Here is a 15,895-nt window from a genome sequence, read left to right as displayed (position 1 = left end):
TTTTGCAGTACGTCCTCAGGAATTTGGACCATTGCTATTTGTATTTTACTTACATTTTCAAATGCATATCACACATTGAATTGTACATTGTCTTAATGCTGAAAATCATTAACACTATGTGCCTTAGAAGCTATTTATGTTTTTCATGTAACGCCACCAGATATCAAACAGGTAATACATAATTGGGATTTTTGTTTGTGCACAGCTTCCTGAAAGAATATCTACTGGGGTAATATGCTTTTGAGGTATGGTCCAGACATCATCCCCCATATGAATGCATGGTATTCCACATACATCAGTAGAAATTATACATTGCATCATGTCTACAACTGTCATGTTATCCACACTGAAACAAGTACCTATGTAATAACAGTGTAAATATATATTACTTACCCTGGATAAGAGTAATCTGATGCAGTCAGTAGATTCTGAAGTATCTCCACAATATAGCGTCCTCTGCCCAGGTCAACTGTTAATTCTTCCAGATGAGTAAAAAAGAGGTCATCTACCATGAAACCCTTTTCAAGACACTTTTGCAAAACAAGTTCTACATCCATGGTGGACAGTGTTTGGAAAACCATTTCTTTCAGTTTGCTGGTTAGACTCGTGTCTTGACTTATTTTCTTCATCCTTAAAAGTTCACCCAGGCTCACATACATCTCTTTCAAATAATCTGCTGGTTTTTCTTTTCTGTTTAAGCGTTTGATTACATTTTCCATCCACAAACAAGCACTTTCAGATATCACTGATTGTTTAAGAATCCACTTGTCCATCATTTTCAGATAATAGCCATGCAATTGTTCACATGGTGACCTACTGATGGTTGTCATCAATGTCTCTTTTTCATCTGTCTGTAGAAAGAGTGCTTTGGACATCAAAATGTCCCCCAGTGAGTCATCAGTTAGTGTTGTGTGGTCACCCAAAGACTTCATCATACTTAGTGTAACGTTTGTGAGATCTGTTGAATACATGTGCACAACACCTGGATGTTTGGATACCATCTCGCACACATGTCTCAGCCTATTCCAGTTTTGGCTGGATTTGATTCCTTTGATCTCAATCATAACTGAATTTGATATCAACTTCTGAATCCTGTCAATCAGATTTGGGTATTTCTCAAAATCAAATTTAAGAACATGAAACACACTGATATGTTCCAAGAACAAATCAAATAGTTGAAAAGCAGACCTAGAATCAGTGTTCTCCTTTGAAACAACATCAGCCATTTTGTGAAATAGTTCTTCATGTAAGTCAAAATCTGCATCAGTGTCACGTGAAGCAAATGTGAATTTGTTGTCCTTCAGTAGGGATACAAAATATGAACATGGGAACAAATGGAAACAGTACTTCGTCATCACAAGGACACAGGCTGTTTCTGGAAAGGCAGCCCAGCAAGCTCTGTTTGCAGAACATTGCAAAACTGAAAGCTGTGATCTTGACAATTCATCTGGTTTGAACATTACAAAACTTGAAAGTACACTTAATGGGGACCCCAAACATGTCACAAGTGTCTGATGATGCATGTCCCACTTACCTATCAAGTAAGCAAGTATAGCCAGTATCTTTGGCTCTTTCACATGTTTTTCCAACAGAGAGGCAAATCTTGAGAATATGTCAACTTTTTTGTGCACATCAAAGTTTGCTAGTTTACATATGTTGTCAACTTCAGTCATCAATCCTCCTATTGATGCATTGTATCTTCCTGAAGCAATGTCATGCAAGTGTGATGAGAAACATTCTGTTACAATTGAAAATCCTATTGAGGTCCTTATACGAGAAGTCACATGTGGGCAAGGTGTAAAGTTTTTATCTCGGTATGATGGCGTCATCACATCAAATAATTGGTAGATATCAAAACCATAGTAAAATGTTGTATCAGGTGGACACTGAATTTGCTTTGAAAACCACAACTTTAGCTCCTTGTCATATTTCATCCTCACATGGTTTCCCTTTCTGTCTCCACTAAATTTATATTCCATCTTGATTGTATGTGCGGCATACTCTTCCGGCACATAGAGTATGACTTCTGTTGAAGATACCTAAAAGATAAATAAATACTTGCATTATTGGCAAAATACAAATTGCAGAGCTTTTATAAAATGGGTTATTGTGGCAAACAATAGGTATGGGACTTTAAAATCACTCATAAAATATTTTGGATCCCAATCTGTATGTTTCATTTGATCTGTCTTATACATGTGTAATATATGTGATGAAATAAACAGGATTATTAAGATAATGTTTGTGTAAAAAGCAGAACAAGCCAGTCATTGGGTCTGTATATTTTCATAATACTGGCGACACAAAAACTCTGTCCTGAGTTAGTTAATTAATAGCTGGGCAAAACAATGTGCTCTGTGGTCAAAATGTACTGCCGCTCAGCTTGCTGGCTAAAACAAAAGGGCCTTCCTTGGGCATGAGAAGAAGCAATAAGGGCAGCATCTTGGGTGATTTCAAAGTAATTAATTAGGCAATTAAACTAATCTTAAGCAAACATATCGAGTACATATGTGGAATTAACAGAGAAGAGACATACTAAATAAATTCTTATCAATTATGTTTATAAAAGTTTTCCGAGCCCTGACAGAATTTGCTGAAGTTAATTTGAGCACAGACGTGTGACTGATGGCACTTTACATTTGTATATAAATTAGTAAAATGCTTTTGTGATTTCCATGAGTACATTCATGAGTTCATGTTGTTCAATAGTTGTTTGAATTTCTAAAAACATCAAACAAAGGATATGTGTTACCTCGATTCAAGTGCAGTATTTCAAACAAAAGACATCCATTTCTATCAATTTATACCAATAGTTAAATGGTTTACCTACTTAAATTATAAAATGTTCACTCACATCTTTCAAATTTCAACTCAAAGCTTAACAAATCCACTAAATGCTACAAGGGAACAGCAAACATTATAAGTTGTTCACTGGTCATGAGGGGGCCATGGGCTCATGTACCCTCGAGGTTTGTTTATGTTCCTCGAGCCCGCAGTGCAAGGGGAACATACACAAAATCTCGAGGGCACATGAGCCCATGGCCCCACCCGAACCCCGCTGAGGGACCAGTGAACAACATACTTATCTTACTGAACATCTTACTACCACGAAGCACCAGAAGAGTTTGGAATTTCCAGCGATGTACATTGAAAATAATACATCGCCTGAAAGTAGGGTACATTGAAAGTAGTAGAATAGCGCTTAGCCAATCAGAAAGCGACATTCATGTGAGAGATAAGATAATGATTAGTGAACTTCATGTCCCCTTAACCTTTACTAGACATCCAAAAATACTTTTGAAAGGAGTCTACTCTGAGATATATCCTTAAATATTCACATTGCTTTCATTTGTAACTCGCAAAGTCTAATTCAAAGAGAATAAACTACATGTGAACATCAAGCTACTTAATGATACAGGGTGTACAAAAACTTCTTGAACTAAATGAGGTGCTCCAATTGCTGGGAAAAAGAATGTGAACATTCAGCTTCTTTGATCCAGTGGATGTATGTTTACAAACATAAAGTACAAAGAGGCTATGATACACAGTGTGCTAACTTGACTTTCAACCTAATAAACTAAGACAGAAAAATAAAATTTTTCTAACCTTATGGTCATGACAGTTCTGTAGATATTTAGAAACAGAACCAGCACATGGTTGTAAAGATTTACTCCCAAAAATATGTGAAAATCAGCAGGGCGTGTGGGTGCTGCAGGCCCCCAACAGGGTCCAGGATCGATTGATTTGCAACTAAATCTGCAGATTCGCGAAAAATTGCCATCCCTGGTGTAATGTGGACAGTTCATATTATGAAAAGAAATGTGAGCTATGATCAGGTGGGTTAAAGGTCACATGCAACGTAAAACACAACTTTGTAGATTCTGGTACCTTTCGGTATGCACTTACCGGAACAAATCACAAAAAATGCCAATTCAACCTATAAAGTTGAAAAAATCGTGATGAAAAAAAAGCCTGCGAAATCGGAGTTCAAACATTTCACTAAATTCCCCCCAGCGCTGGGGGGAAAACTGGTTTCAACAGCTGTGCTGTGCTGCGTCCATAACGCATGCGCAGTAAATAGGTTCGGGGAGCTTGAAACAGTATGCATGCCCAGCGTCTGAAGTCGTGAGCAGTAGTCTAATCTTGTGTGTACACAAACAAGTAAATTATCTACTTGTTATGTAAAACAACTTGTTGATTGTGGTAAGCAGTCTCTGTCACAGACAAAGCTCAGTGTCTGGTTTATTCACACCTACATGTCTGTCTGCTAAAGACAACATGTAATACACAGCTTCAGTCACTGAACAATTTGAACTTAACACCTATCAGACTATTTGACATAAAGAAAATAAGTTGATTTATGACTCGTGCACCCGAGTCCTGTGTCTGCCACATTATGTAATTAGGCGCATGTGATACACATGACATGTTTTATGTCTGTGGGTTGCAACAAACTACGTTCATTTTTTTCGGATGACTGGATCTGACGGAAACTGGTGCAAACTTTTGTCAGTTTCAAGTCCTGCTTTGTAGTTGGACGAATGACAGATTCCAGCCACGCAGTAGTTTATCATCTCTACTGACATGATTTTTGATTGGATCGAGCACAAATTCAGAGAACATGTATTTTCAAAACCCAACATCTCTATATACATTCTTCATGGATAACGACTTCTTTTCGTGTATATGATTTTGTTTGACAACAGTATATGAATCCATACTGAAACGACGCATCAAGTACACAAAAAGAAGTTGTTATCCATAAAGAATCTTACTTTCTTGTCACTGGCTTTACTTCTAAAATGCCCATCAAACAGATCATCTTTCTGTACATACAATGAACCCTCAGCATATCAGCAAATGAAACAGCCAATCGGAAGCCATCGTTACACTTGAGTGCATATCCACCCGCTATGACTGGGTTCGGTCTCCCGAGAGCTTCGTTTCGGGGGAAGTAAGCCCAAGTACAAAATATTGCACTTTTGAATCGCGATTGTACGCTTATAATTTTGTTTATTTGTTTTTTTCAAAGCAGCAATGTATATTATATGTCATGAATAAGTGACAAATGTGTTTTAATTATGTTTGATTTTTTGGTTGCATGTGACCTTTAAACAAACTTTCCTTAGCATGACATCAATCTGACATCAATTTGTGCTCATTACTGTTTTCTAATAAAATGTCAACAGAGGTATGCATAAACCCTTACAGTCAACAGAAGGTTTAAAATGATGATTACATTTACACATGTCAATAAGGCATTTAGAAGAGATACCCAGACAAATGCTTGACTGTGAGCAGACACTTTGTTCATATTATTTTCAACTGCTTCCATCTTCGTGAATGACATAAATCATCATCATGTAGTGTTTAACTTGTCCTTCTGGCAAAATCAATTTGAAGAAAAGGATTTACATTTTGAATTTAAACTATATTATATCAGTGATATTATGAAAGAAAATGTCAGCCATTAAAATGAGAAATAGAAATGTATGTTAAGTCATATATTATTAAACCTAGAGCAGGGGTACTTTTAATCAGTTAGAGAGATTAGAGATATAGTACTTGTCGGTGACTTAGCCAAACACAAACTGGGAAAAAGCCCTTTGATCATGATCCACATCTATGAAACAATATTGAGCAGAATAGGATGGATACATAGTTACATGATAAGACAATATAAGACGTGTACATACATGTTGTTATATTCGACCCGTGAAGGTTCCGGGGTAGAATAGGCCTTCAGCAACCCATGCTTGCTATTAAAGGCGACTCAGCTTGTCGTAAGAGGCGACTAACAGGATCGGGTGGTCAGGCTAGCTGACTTGGTTGACACATGTCATCGGTTCCCAAGTACGCAGATCGATGCTCATGTTGTTGATCACTGGATTGTCTGGTCCAGACTCGATTATTTACAGACCGCCGCCATATAGCTGGAATATTGCTGAGTGCGGCGTAAAACTAAAACTCACTCACTCACTCATGTTATATTCTTACTATATTATTAATCAATTACCAGCTCTTCTTGTCCAAACCCTGTCCTGTCTATTTCAATATACAGTCAGGCCGCGTTAGTCCTGACCCCGACAATCCGATTCCCGCGATATCCAAACAATAGCTAGCTGTAACCAATCTTGTTTACTATGTAAACTCATTACCTGTTGATTCAGTAATCCGGTGCTTCACTTTCCGGATCCGAACGTTAATCAGCGGTAACAGATTAGCTAATTACACATAGTTTTGCTTCATTAATCCAGCGGTACATCAGAAAGGTTCGGATAATCCCTTCACACCATGAGCCCCATTCAGTGGTAATTGTTAAGTGACACTTGCGAGTTGAAGATGTCTTTAGTTTGTGATTTTGATCAATTAGTAGGTCTCACTTTTGGTTAGTTGGAGTAATACCTGTCATGCTTACTTCCTGTATAAAACACTGATCGTGTCAAAATGAGATCACCTGACGCTTGTTAGTCATAATGGCAAGTCCCGCCCCTAGGTGTAAAAGATGTGAAATTACTGCCGCACACAAAAAAGGAGAAAACCCTAAAGCCAATTTTGATCTTATGTGTAAACATTTTGGTCAAGAATTCGGACAGTCTGTCGGCAAGAGCAAAATTTCGGACATCGGATATGTTTTGTGATTGGCTATGATCATTTGACAGACAGATGCAATCACGTGGTTGACACGTGATCTTACTTCGTAACAATGCTGCCAGTCACAAGTATGCCAAAGTCAAACTGACCAACGTTCTTGCCCCCAAACACCACATCGCACATTCAGCCAACTTGTATACTTTCGTATGTTTTTGTATTGCCATGTCAAAGGGAAGTAACCCTACTGTAGTTGTGTTCATAAAAGTTCGTTTCAGTAGTCCGTACGTTTCACTATCCGAACATTTTTTATGAAAAACAGAAATGTTCGGATTAACGCGGCCTGACTGTACATGAATATATTCTGCACTGTTGATAGTTGTTACTGTATTTTTGATTACATGACTTCATTGGTATTGCAAAAGAAAATGAGTACGCACCTTGTTAAAATGGACCATTGCCCCAAAATACCAACCAATTTGATCCTAATGGCCTAATGCTGGTATATAACAAACCACTGAATATTAACTAGAAAACCAAAGCCTCTGATTCATAAAAATATTATCAAGACTGTTTTTACAAACTAGTTTTTACTGTTTGCACTTTACAAACTAGTTTCGTTAAGTCATTCCACTTGTTACTTTGTTATTGCTTTACCTGTACATATAAATATAGCTCTGTACCCCATTCTCAATCACCTGATGAAGGAGTAAGCATTAACTCCGAAACGTTGTGTTCTCATATAAAGAAGTTGATATCCATAAAATCTTCATTCTTATGCATTTCACTTCTAAATGCCCTTCAAAGACTTGATACGACATCAACATGGAGATGATGCAGTTATATCCATCAACAGGTACAACCGTTCTATTAGCAAAATTGTGAAAACCAGTAATCATCTAACTTTCCTGTTACGATGCCGAGACAACAACCTCGTTGCCAGAGGATTTCAACTCCCATCTCCTGTCCCTCACTCACCTGCCATCAACAAGATACTCCACAATGCCAGCACCAGAATAGTCAAGCACCAGATACAGCACCTACGCCGCCACAAGTCCCACCTCCAAAAAGACATTGAAACTAGCAGAAGCCACCTACAAGACACCCTCGAGCCTGACCTCTACCACAAGACCCAGTCCTTAGCAGAGAAGACCAAGCAGCACCTCCATGAGAAAGTGAAAACTACCCACATCACCAAGTTCACCCAGTTACAATGCCCTCCCACCTCCAACATTCCTGAAGCTAACAACACCACCAACCCCAAGACAGTCATCAACCTCAGCAGTAAAGCTCTCACACCATCTCAGACGTCCCTCCTTGCCAAAGGCCTGAGGTATGTCCCAGTCACCGCCAAGATCAACACAGATGCCTTCATCACCAGCATTGAAAGCGGACTTCAACAACTGGCTCCCAATGGCAACGTAGACTATCTCCGACACCAGATTATAGACACCATCAAGCAAGCTCCCAAGCCCCGCTCCAACCTCACGCGCCAAGAGAGACAGGCCATCACCGAACTCAAGAAGGATGACACCATCACCATCACCGAAGCTGACAAGGGCAAAGCAGCAGTCATCATGAACACCCCGGAATTCCTCCAGCTCGTCAACAACAGCCTCTCAGATACCACCACCTACCTCAACATCAAGAAAGATCACACGGCCAGACTGGAAAGACAACACAAGAAAACCCTGAAGGACCTTCATGAGAAGAGAGAAATCAACGACATCATCTTCAACCAGCTGAACCCTATCAACTCCCAAGCCCCATACGGAAGAGCTACCATCAAGATCCACAAGAACCTGCCCAAAGCCCGGATCCTAGTCTGCTCCAGAGGTTCAGTTTTCTACAACACCGCCCAGTTCCTCTCACGTCTCCTCGCTTCATTTGGCAAAGATGGCAAGTCCTACATCAGCGACTCTTCATCCTTTGTCAACCAGCTGAAAGAATCCAACCTCACAGGCACCATGGTCAGCTACGACGTCGTGGACCTCTTTACCAACATCCCACTAGAAGAAGCCCTGGACATCCTTCGCAGCAAGTTAGCCAACAGGATAGATGACTTGGACACCCACCTCACCATAGACAGCATCATCAACCTCGCCCGCAGCTGCTTCGACACCTCCTACTTCACATTTAATGGTAAGATATACAAGCAGATCCATGGTCTCCCCATGGGCTCACCTCTTTCTCCTCTCATTACAGAAATCTTCATGACCTCCTTCGAGGAAGCAGCCCTCTCCACAGCTCCGTTCCAGCCCCTCTGTTGGTACCGCAAAGTCGACGACACCTTCACCACCATCGCCAATGACAACGACCCCAGCGAGCTCCTCAACCACCTCAACGACCAACATCCAAGAATCAAGTTCACCATGGAGACTGAGACCAACCAACACCTGCCCTTCCTTGATGTATCCCTCCACGCCACAGACGATGGACTCAGAACCTCAGTATACCGCAAGCCGACGCACACCGACCAGTACATCCACTACAACTCCTGCCACCATCCTCAGATCAAGCAAGCTATCATCGCCACCCTTACCAGACATGCCAAAGCCCTCTGCCATCCTGATGCCCTAAACAATGAACTGGACCACCTCAGAAAGACATTCACCACACTAAACGGTTACCCTCCCCAGCTCGTCACAGCCACCATCAACAAGACCCTCAAGGACCGAGAACCCCGCCTCAAGCCTTCTCCATCACCCATCAGAGTAACCATACCCTACCTTGGCCCCATCAGTCATCAAATATCACGCCTCATCAAGACCAAAGCCAGCATCGATGTCACCTTCTCCAGTGGCAAGACCATCAAGACCTACCTAAAAGCCAACGGTAAAGGACCCAGCTGTGAACACCCTAACCTGAGAGGATGCATCTACCAGATCGCTTGCAACTGTGGCGACCGATACATTGGAGAAACGCTGAGACCAATCAACACCAGAATGAAGGAACACCAGACCTCTGTCAGCAAACTCGACCAGAAATCGGCCATCTCTGAACACATTCTCAAGAACCCTGGACATTCAATCCGATGGGAGGACACTAGGATACTATCTACCAACAACAACAACTGGCGCCAAAGGAAACTGCAAGAAGCCATCGAGATCCGGAGACAGAAACCAGCAATCAACCGGGACCAAGGATTGTACCTACCAAGTGCCTGGGACTTATTGATAAATTAATCTCACCTATCTGTGTACATTCTATCTATGTAATCTATGTAATCTATGTATAGCCAATCTACCCGTGTACATCCTTATCTACTTGTGTTTGTACATCATCTACCCCCATGTAAACATGCCCATCAACCCTCATGCAGTCATGTACATCATCCTTATCCCCAATCATGTGTTATGTAAACATCATCCACCATTGGCTTCCACCCTTTTCCCCTATCATGTACATCGTCCTTACCCCCTACCTGTGTTATGTAAACATATCCCATCATCTGTAATGTATTACCATTGGCTTCTATCATTGTTATCATAACTGTCGGTTTCCAATCAGCGCTTGTTTATACTGGCTTCCAGCTTTCGTTAAGTCATTCCACTTGTTACTTTGTTATTGCTTTACCTGTACATATAAATATAGCTCTGTACCCCATTCTCAATCACCTGATGAAGGAGTAAGCATTAACTCCGAAACGTTGTGTTCTCATATAAAGAAGTTGATATCCATAAAATCTTCATTCTTATATTCATGGTAGTATACAATAAATTATATTCAATATACCTTTGATTGCTTTCCTTTAGAAATAGCTACTTCTTCTCCATGAATATTCAAATCCACCGAAGAACCGTCAGCTTCACTACACACAGGTGAGTTTGTCATCTTTAAACTCTCTGTTTTGGTGGGTTTAGGCTGAAATTGCAAGAAAACAAAAGGTAAAGATTTTTCAGCCATGTCCGTAGACTTGATTAAGCTATTCCAGGCTGTTGTTTTCTCACCTACTTACTTCAGTTCAGCCATCAAGAGTAAACCCTGATGGTTCAAATCTCTATGACATAAACTTCACAGTTTGTTGTGCATTGTTTGTAATTATCTCCTCCCCAAACTGAAATAGCTGAAACTGGAAGTATAAAATGAATAAGAATAAGGTTCAATGAGACTGTAATTACTTGACTCATGTGTGACTTCACTGGCTTACTGAATCAACTTTCATTCTCAGTTCATACAAGTATCATTTAGATAAACATGCAAATCTTCGTATGTGTAACTTCAGCAGTTTCTGAGAAACTTGCCCCCAATCATACCTGTGCTAGAGCAGTGTCTTTTCAATGGTGTAAAAAGGTGAAACATGTCTACCAGAGGTATAGACAGATGTAGTTGGTACCAAGCCGAGCATAATGTAAGAATGTGACCTGCCTATTTGCATGGCCGGGTCGCTGTTCCAGTAAGTAGCTCAACACCATTGATGTGTGAGGTGTTGTTTTGTCTTGAAATAATGACAGCTCTTATAGACAACTTTCTTATTATCGAGTGATAAATTATGACAATTAAATTCCTCAGTGGTAGAAGAATCATAAAGCCTTATACCAAATTGGAAACGGATAGCACATATAGTTTTAAAGTAAAGTTACCAAACACCGTCCTGAAACATTTTCTGCCAGACTATATTCTTGCTTGAAATTCTATGCTTCACCTCACATCTTTTTTTGCTGCTCATTATGGAATACATAGAGCACCGTGTATTTGATATCTTAAGATACCACAAAGACTCAGTTTCTGACAAAATACATTTCAAACCTGTAAGTAATAGGACATGTAAGATTCATGGCATTTCCATAGTTACAACACATTTTTAACTGCATCTCAGAATGCATTATATCATGCCTTTATGTAACTAAATATTGCTTTTCCAGAATGTTTACTGGCATTCATGATATCCTGCTTCATGGGTGATAAATAACTCAGAACTCATTTTAAGAATGTCCTGGATGTCAAGTCGATGATGATCAACAGGAGCATGTCTAGAGGTTCATCATGCCTTATCTCTTTCTTGCCCAGCATTATCTAAATGTCCTGGTGACCATCAGTGATAATCTCTGGAGTGACAATAGTTTTCATTTGAAAAATCCTATGATCATTTCTTAAGCATATGGTGATGTTCCTATTGATCATCTCTCAAAGTTGATACTGAAGTACCCTAAACTGTTTATATTTGAAGGGCTCTCTGTGCTTCAACCTGAGGATCATTAGCAAGATCATCTCAGTCTTTATCAGCAGGAGACTTTGTAGATCTGGTGGCCAAAACTTTGTTCTTGTCTCTGGAAAAAATGTAGACAACTTGGTGGCTGAAGAACATGGTCTAGCTGATGGTTTTGGGAACCAACCTTAAGTTAGAAAGGAATTAGATGTCTGACACAAAGCACATGATGGCTGTACCTAAAAGGTTGGATTTGCCACTGACTTCTATAACTGTTCGATGAATTCGAGGATGGAGGAAGTACCTTATTCAACATTCACCTATGATGAAGACTTGAAAGTGATCTGTAACTTGACTTGCATAATGGGGTAAATTCATTGTTGTTGATCGTATTGCACTACAAGTTTGTAAACTCTTACAACACCTCATCAGGACTAGCATGTGCTCTATCTATTGTTGTAGACTGGAAACTCATGCCGAGTGTGCATATTGCCCTGATGACCATGTGACTCCCAAATAAAGTCATTCTCTTGTGTTGGAGCTGGAACCAATCTTCCAGTTTGCGTGACAGGGTTGATTAGACAGAAATCCATCGTGCAAGATAGTATAAGTATTATGAATATGCAATACACAGTCAAACTTTTATACGTATCCTATCTCACATTAAGCATAAGCACTTAAGCACTTATGCCATACTGCACTAACTTGTCGTCTTTAGAATAGATAATGATGTGTGTTGAGAAAATTTTGGGAGACAATTACTCGGAAAAATGGTGAAAAGCACAGCCCAAAACATCAATCCAACCTGGTTGCCAACAATGCCTTATATGGACATGGGTCATACACTTGAAATTGTAGAAATTCTGATTCCGGATCTGTACCAGACATTTGGAGGTTTTTGGAGATTACTGGTCTGAAAATTGATTTTTTTAAAATTAATTTTGAAAAGATGGTCCTTCCGTATTCAACTTAGTATTCAGCACTGCAGGCACTTTGTTGATTTTTTGGAAGCGATTCTGAGCACTATTTTAGGAGCTCCTGTTTCGAGGATTATAGAAAGCACCTATCGCTGAGTAGGATTAATGTCGAGGAGGAACAATCTCAAGATCCCAAGGCTGACAAAGGTCAAGTCATGATTCTGCAAATCATAGGAAGTTGATTGATCTGGTGTTGAACAGCTCATGGCAAGTTAAAGTTTACCCATGGTCCACACATGATGGAAGGCCAGTGAACATTTGATCACATTTGGAGCCTCAAAATTCATCATCTTTTATTCAAAAGGACCTGAAACCTTGATTATCTTGATGATGAATCAAGTGATAAGGCTTGGATCTCTGAATGTTTTCTTCAGGCTCCAGCCATGCAGTGAAGTTCAACAAAACAAACAGGCATTCCTACTTGGAACCTACAATACGAGTACAATGTCCAGATCAAAAATGGAACAACAAAAACATGAACTAGATGAAATAAGGCTTACTCTTCAATGAGAAAACAGAAGAGCAAACAGGACACCATCCTTTAGAAAGCTGATAACAGCCTATACAATGGTATTGAATGTTTGGTCTCCATTGGTGCCATTGGTAAGACCAGTGATTCCATCCAACAGGCAATAATGAGTGAAAACTGCATTAAGTTTTAGAGCACATGTAAGTCTCCAAAGAGTCATCGTTTGTTCAAGCAAGACAAGTGTAGGAGGGATCAGCAAAGTTGTGTCAAGTGATTATAGGTCTGCAGAAGTAAGATCCTGTCCAGGAAGCGCTGGATGCAGGATAAATCAAGCTGAACAGAGAGATTGGATATTGTCTGCTGAAGAATGGTACTGAAAGCCCAGAGACCTCATCTAATTCTGTTGAGCCTGGTATCAATGATCCCATGAGATGGACAGGATAAGTTGTGGAGGAATCAATAACCTGTAGAGATCTGTGCTGATTGATGATATTTTGAAGATGGGTCGTGCCTGGAGTTCATTGGATGCTGGGCTAAATCTGGCTTGGTAAATGGATGTTGGTATGTAAACAGTATGTTGAATGTATATACTTCAAATGACAATGCAGGAGGGACTACCATAGTCTTACATAATCTTAAACAGGGTATGTGTAAATCTACAACTACCTCATTTATCCAAGATCTTTATGGATAAATCTTCCTTTTTAATCCTTTGAAACACCTGGTGAAGGGGCCTGAAATGACCCTGAAACATTGTGTTTCAAAGAATTAAAAAAGAAGATTTATCTATAAAGATCTTGGTCATACGTACCACTTCTAAATGTCACCAAAAGACATTATCTCATTTTACTTTAATCACATCATCTCGAAAAGCTAAAACTTACCAACTTTTCATCTGCTTCCTTGCAGATATCACCAACTTTTGCTGCTTCGCTATCCACCTTTACTTTGGCTGTACATGATAATGATTCAGCATGGCAAAGCTGAGTGTTAGCCTGAAACACATGTAAAAATAGAATATCATCTTTCTACACTGACATCAGCTTAAGTCAGATTACAATAATATTTCAAAGTCTTGATACACTGTTTATTATAGATTATTCAATGTATGTGTGAATGAATGAGTTGAGGCAACACTGCTTGTGACAGTATACAAGTTATATCACTGATATCACTAATGGAGGAGGAAAGCATATGGTAAGAGTATGCTCAATTGTACTTCGTATGACGTGTAGACACCAAAGGTTCAAACTGCTTAAATACTGCTCACTCAGTGCTATTAATGCTTCAACCCCTGAAGGTCCGGTTAAGAATAGGCCTTCAGCAACCCATGCTTGCCATAAAAGGTGACTATGCTTGTTGTAAGAGGTGACTAACAGGCTAACAGGATCAGGTGGTCAGGCTTGCAGACTTGGGTTCCTAATTGCACAGATTCATGCTCATGCTGTTGTTCACTGGAATGTCTGGTCCAGACTTGATTATTTACAGACTGTTGCCATATAGCTGGAATATAGCTGAGTGCGGTGTAAAACTAAACTCACTCACTGTTAATGTATCAGTCTATCATGAAGGATTATTGTATAAATCAACAGTTCGGGGCTTTGAAACTTTTCTGGATCTGTACAATTTCATTGCTATTTAATGACACTATGGCATAGTGATTTGATCTGATTTAGGCTCCTATATCACTACTTGTCATCTACCTCAATTTTATCACCTCATTACATAAAGACAGTGTTTTGTTTGACACAAGCTACTTTCAGAATTTGAAACGACACACAAACTCTAATAATGCTTCCAGAATCTGACGGAATCAGTAGTGGGTCAGGCCACGTCTATTGGATTCATTGTCTGTCCTACATATGTCTGTATCTCCCTGGCCATGGGAACTGTACTACGGCACTTCTGACAATCCTGTTTTTCCAACTTTAATCCGTCAACACCTTGTCAGACTTCTTAAAAACAAGTGAATCTCTCAGATTCATGTGGATTTTTAGAAATACTAGTTTCTTCTTTCCAACTAGTTATCTATGGCAACACTTTCTTCATGATACCATCATCAGAGTTGCAACCCTTTTTCATGTATGAATGTCTTCCTTACAGGTACAGGGTCTTAATCACTCATGCTGGCCTAGTCCCTCCATAATCAATGAGATTGAGCAGTTCCAGTGTAGAGTGAGTGTAGACTCTGACTTCGTCTGGGTGGGTTACAGTGAAAACGGACCCCGGCCAAAATGGCCAAAATCAAATTCGAGAAAACGGACACCACCACTGCGAGAGAAAGCAGCCTCTGTGTTCAGAGAAAACGGCCATTCTATAAAACAGAAAACTGCATGTATTCTATTTTACTTTTATTCATCTCAAAATCAATATCATAATAAGAAGGCAGTAACAACTGATACCACGGTCATGGCAAAGTTATATATGGTACATCTACAAGTTGTTTATGCATTATTTATTACCCACTCTTCATTTGTTTGTTTCTGAATAATGCAAAATATATTATAATGCTATGTTTTTCACATAATTTCTTCTTATCGATAATAAATATGATGGTACGTTCGCTATCATAAACTAATCTTACCTGTAAAATAAACAATGAATCAAATTGGTTTGTTCAATGTGACTATCAAAACAACCAGTCAAATCTTCAAAGGTTAAATCGCCATGGTGATCGAAACTTAAAAAACAAACAAAAACACAATCAAT

The 15,895-nt window shown here is 39.5% G+C and overlaps 1 protein-coding gene across 1 annotated transcript in view; it reads right to left on the bottom strand.

The window, feature by feature from the left end:
• Positions 1–15,895, bottom strand: part of LOC137277860 (uncharacterized) — a 53,014-nt gene that overhangs the window by 19,052 nt on the left and 18,067 nt on the right. Inside the window, exons 7-9 of the mRNA XM_067809828.1 lie at positions 14,071–14,181; positions 10,327–10,455; positions 394–2,039 (exon numbers count right to left, since the gene is read on the bottom strand). Of these exons, the coding sequence (XP_067665929.1) occupies positions 394–2,039; positions 10,327–10,455; positions 14,071–14,181 (1,886 nt within the window). The remainder of the gene's footprint in view (positions 1–393; positions 2,040–10,326; positions 10,456–14,070; positions 14,182–15,895) is intronic.

The sequence above is a fragment of the Haliotis asinina genome, chromosome 3 (genome assembly GCF_037392515.1).
Source record: "Haliotis asinina isolate JCU_RB_2024 chromosome 3, JCU_Hal_asi_v2, whole genome shotgun sequence".
Classification (NCBI taxonomy): domain Eukaryota; kingdom Metazoa; phylum Mollusca; class Gastropoda; order Lepetellida; family Haliotidae; genus Haliotis; species Haliotis asinina.
The sequence above is the reverse complement of the archived record's forward strand: the minus strand, read 5'-3'. Positions and strand labels throughout refer to the sequence as shown.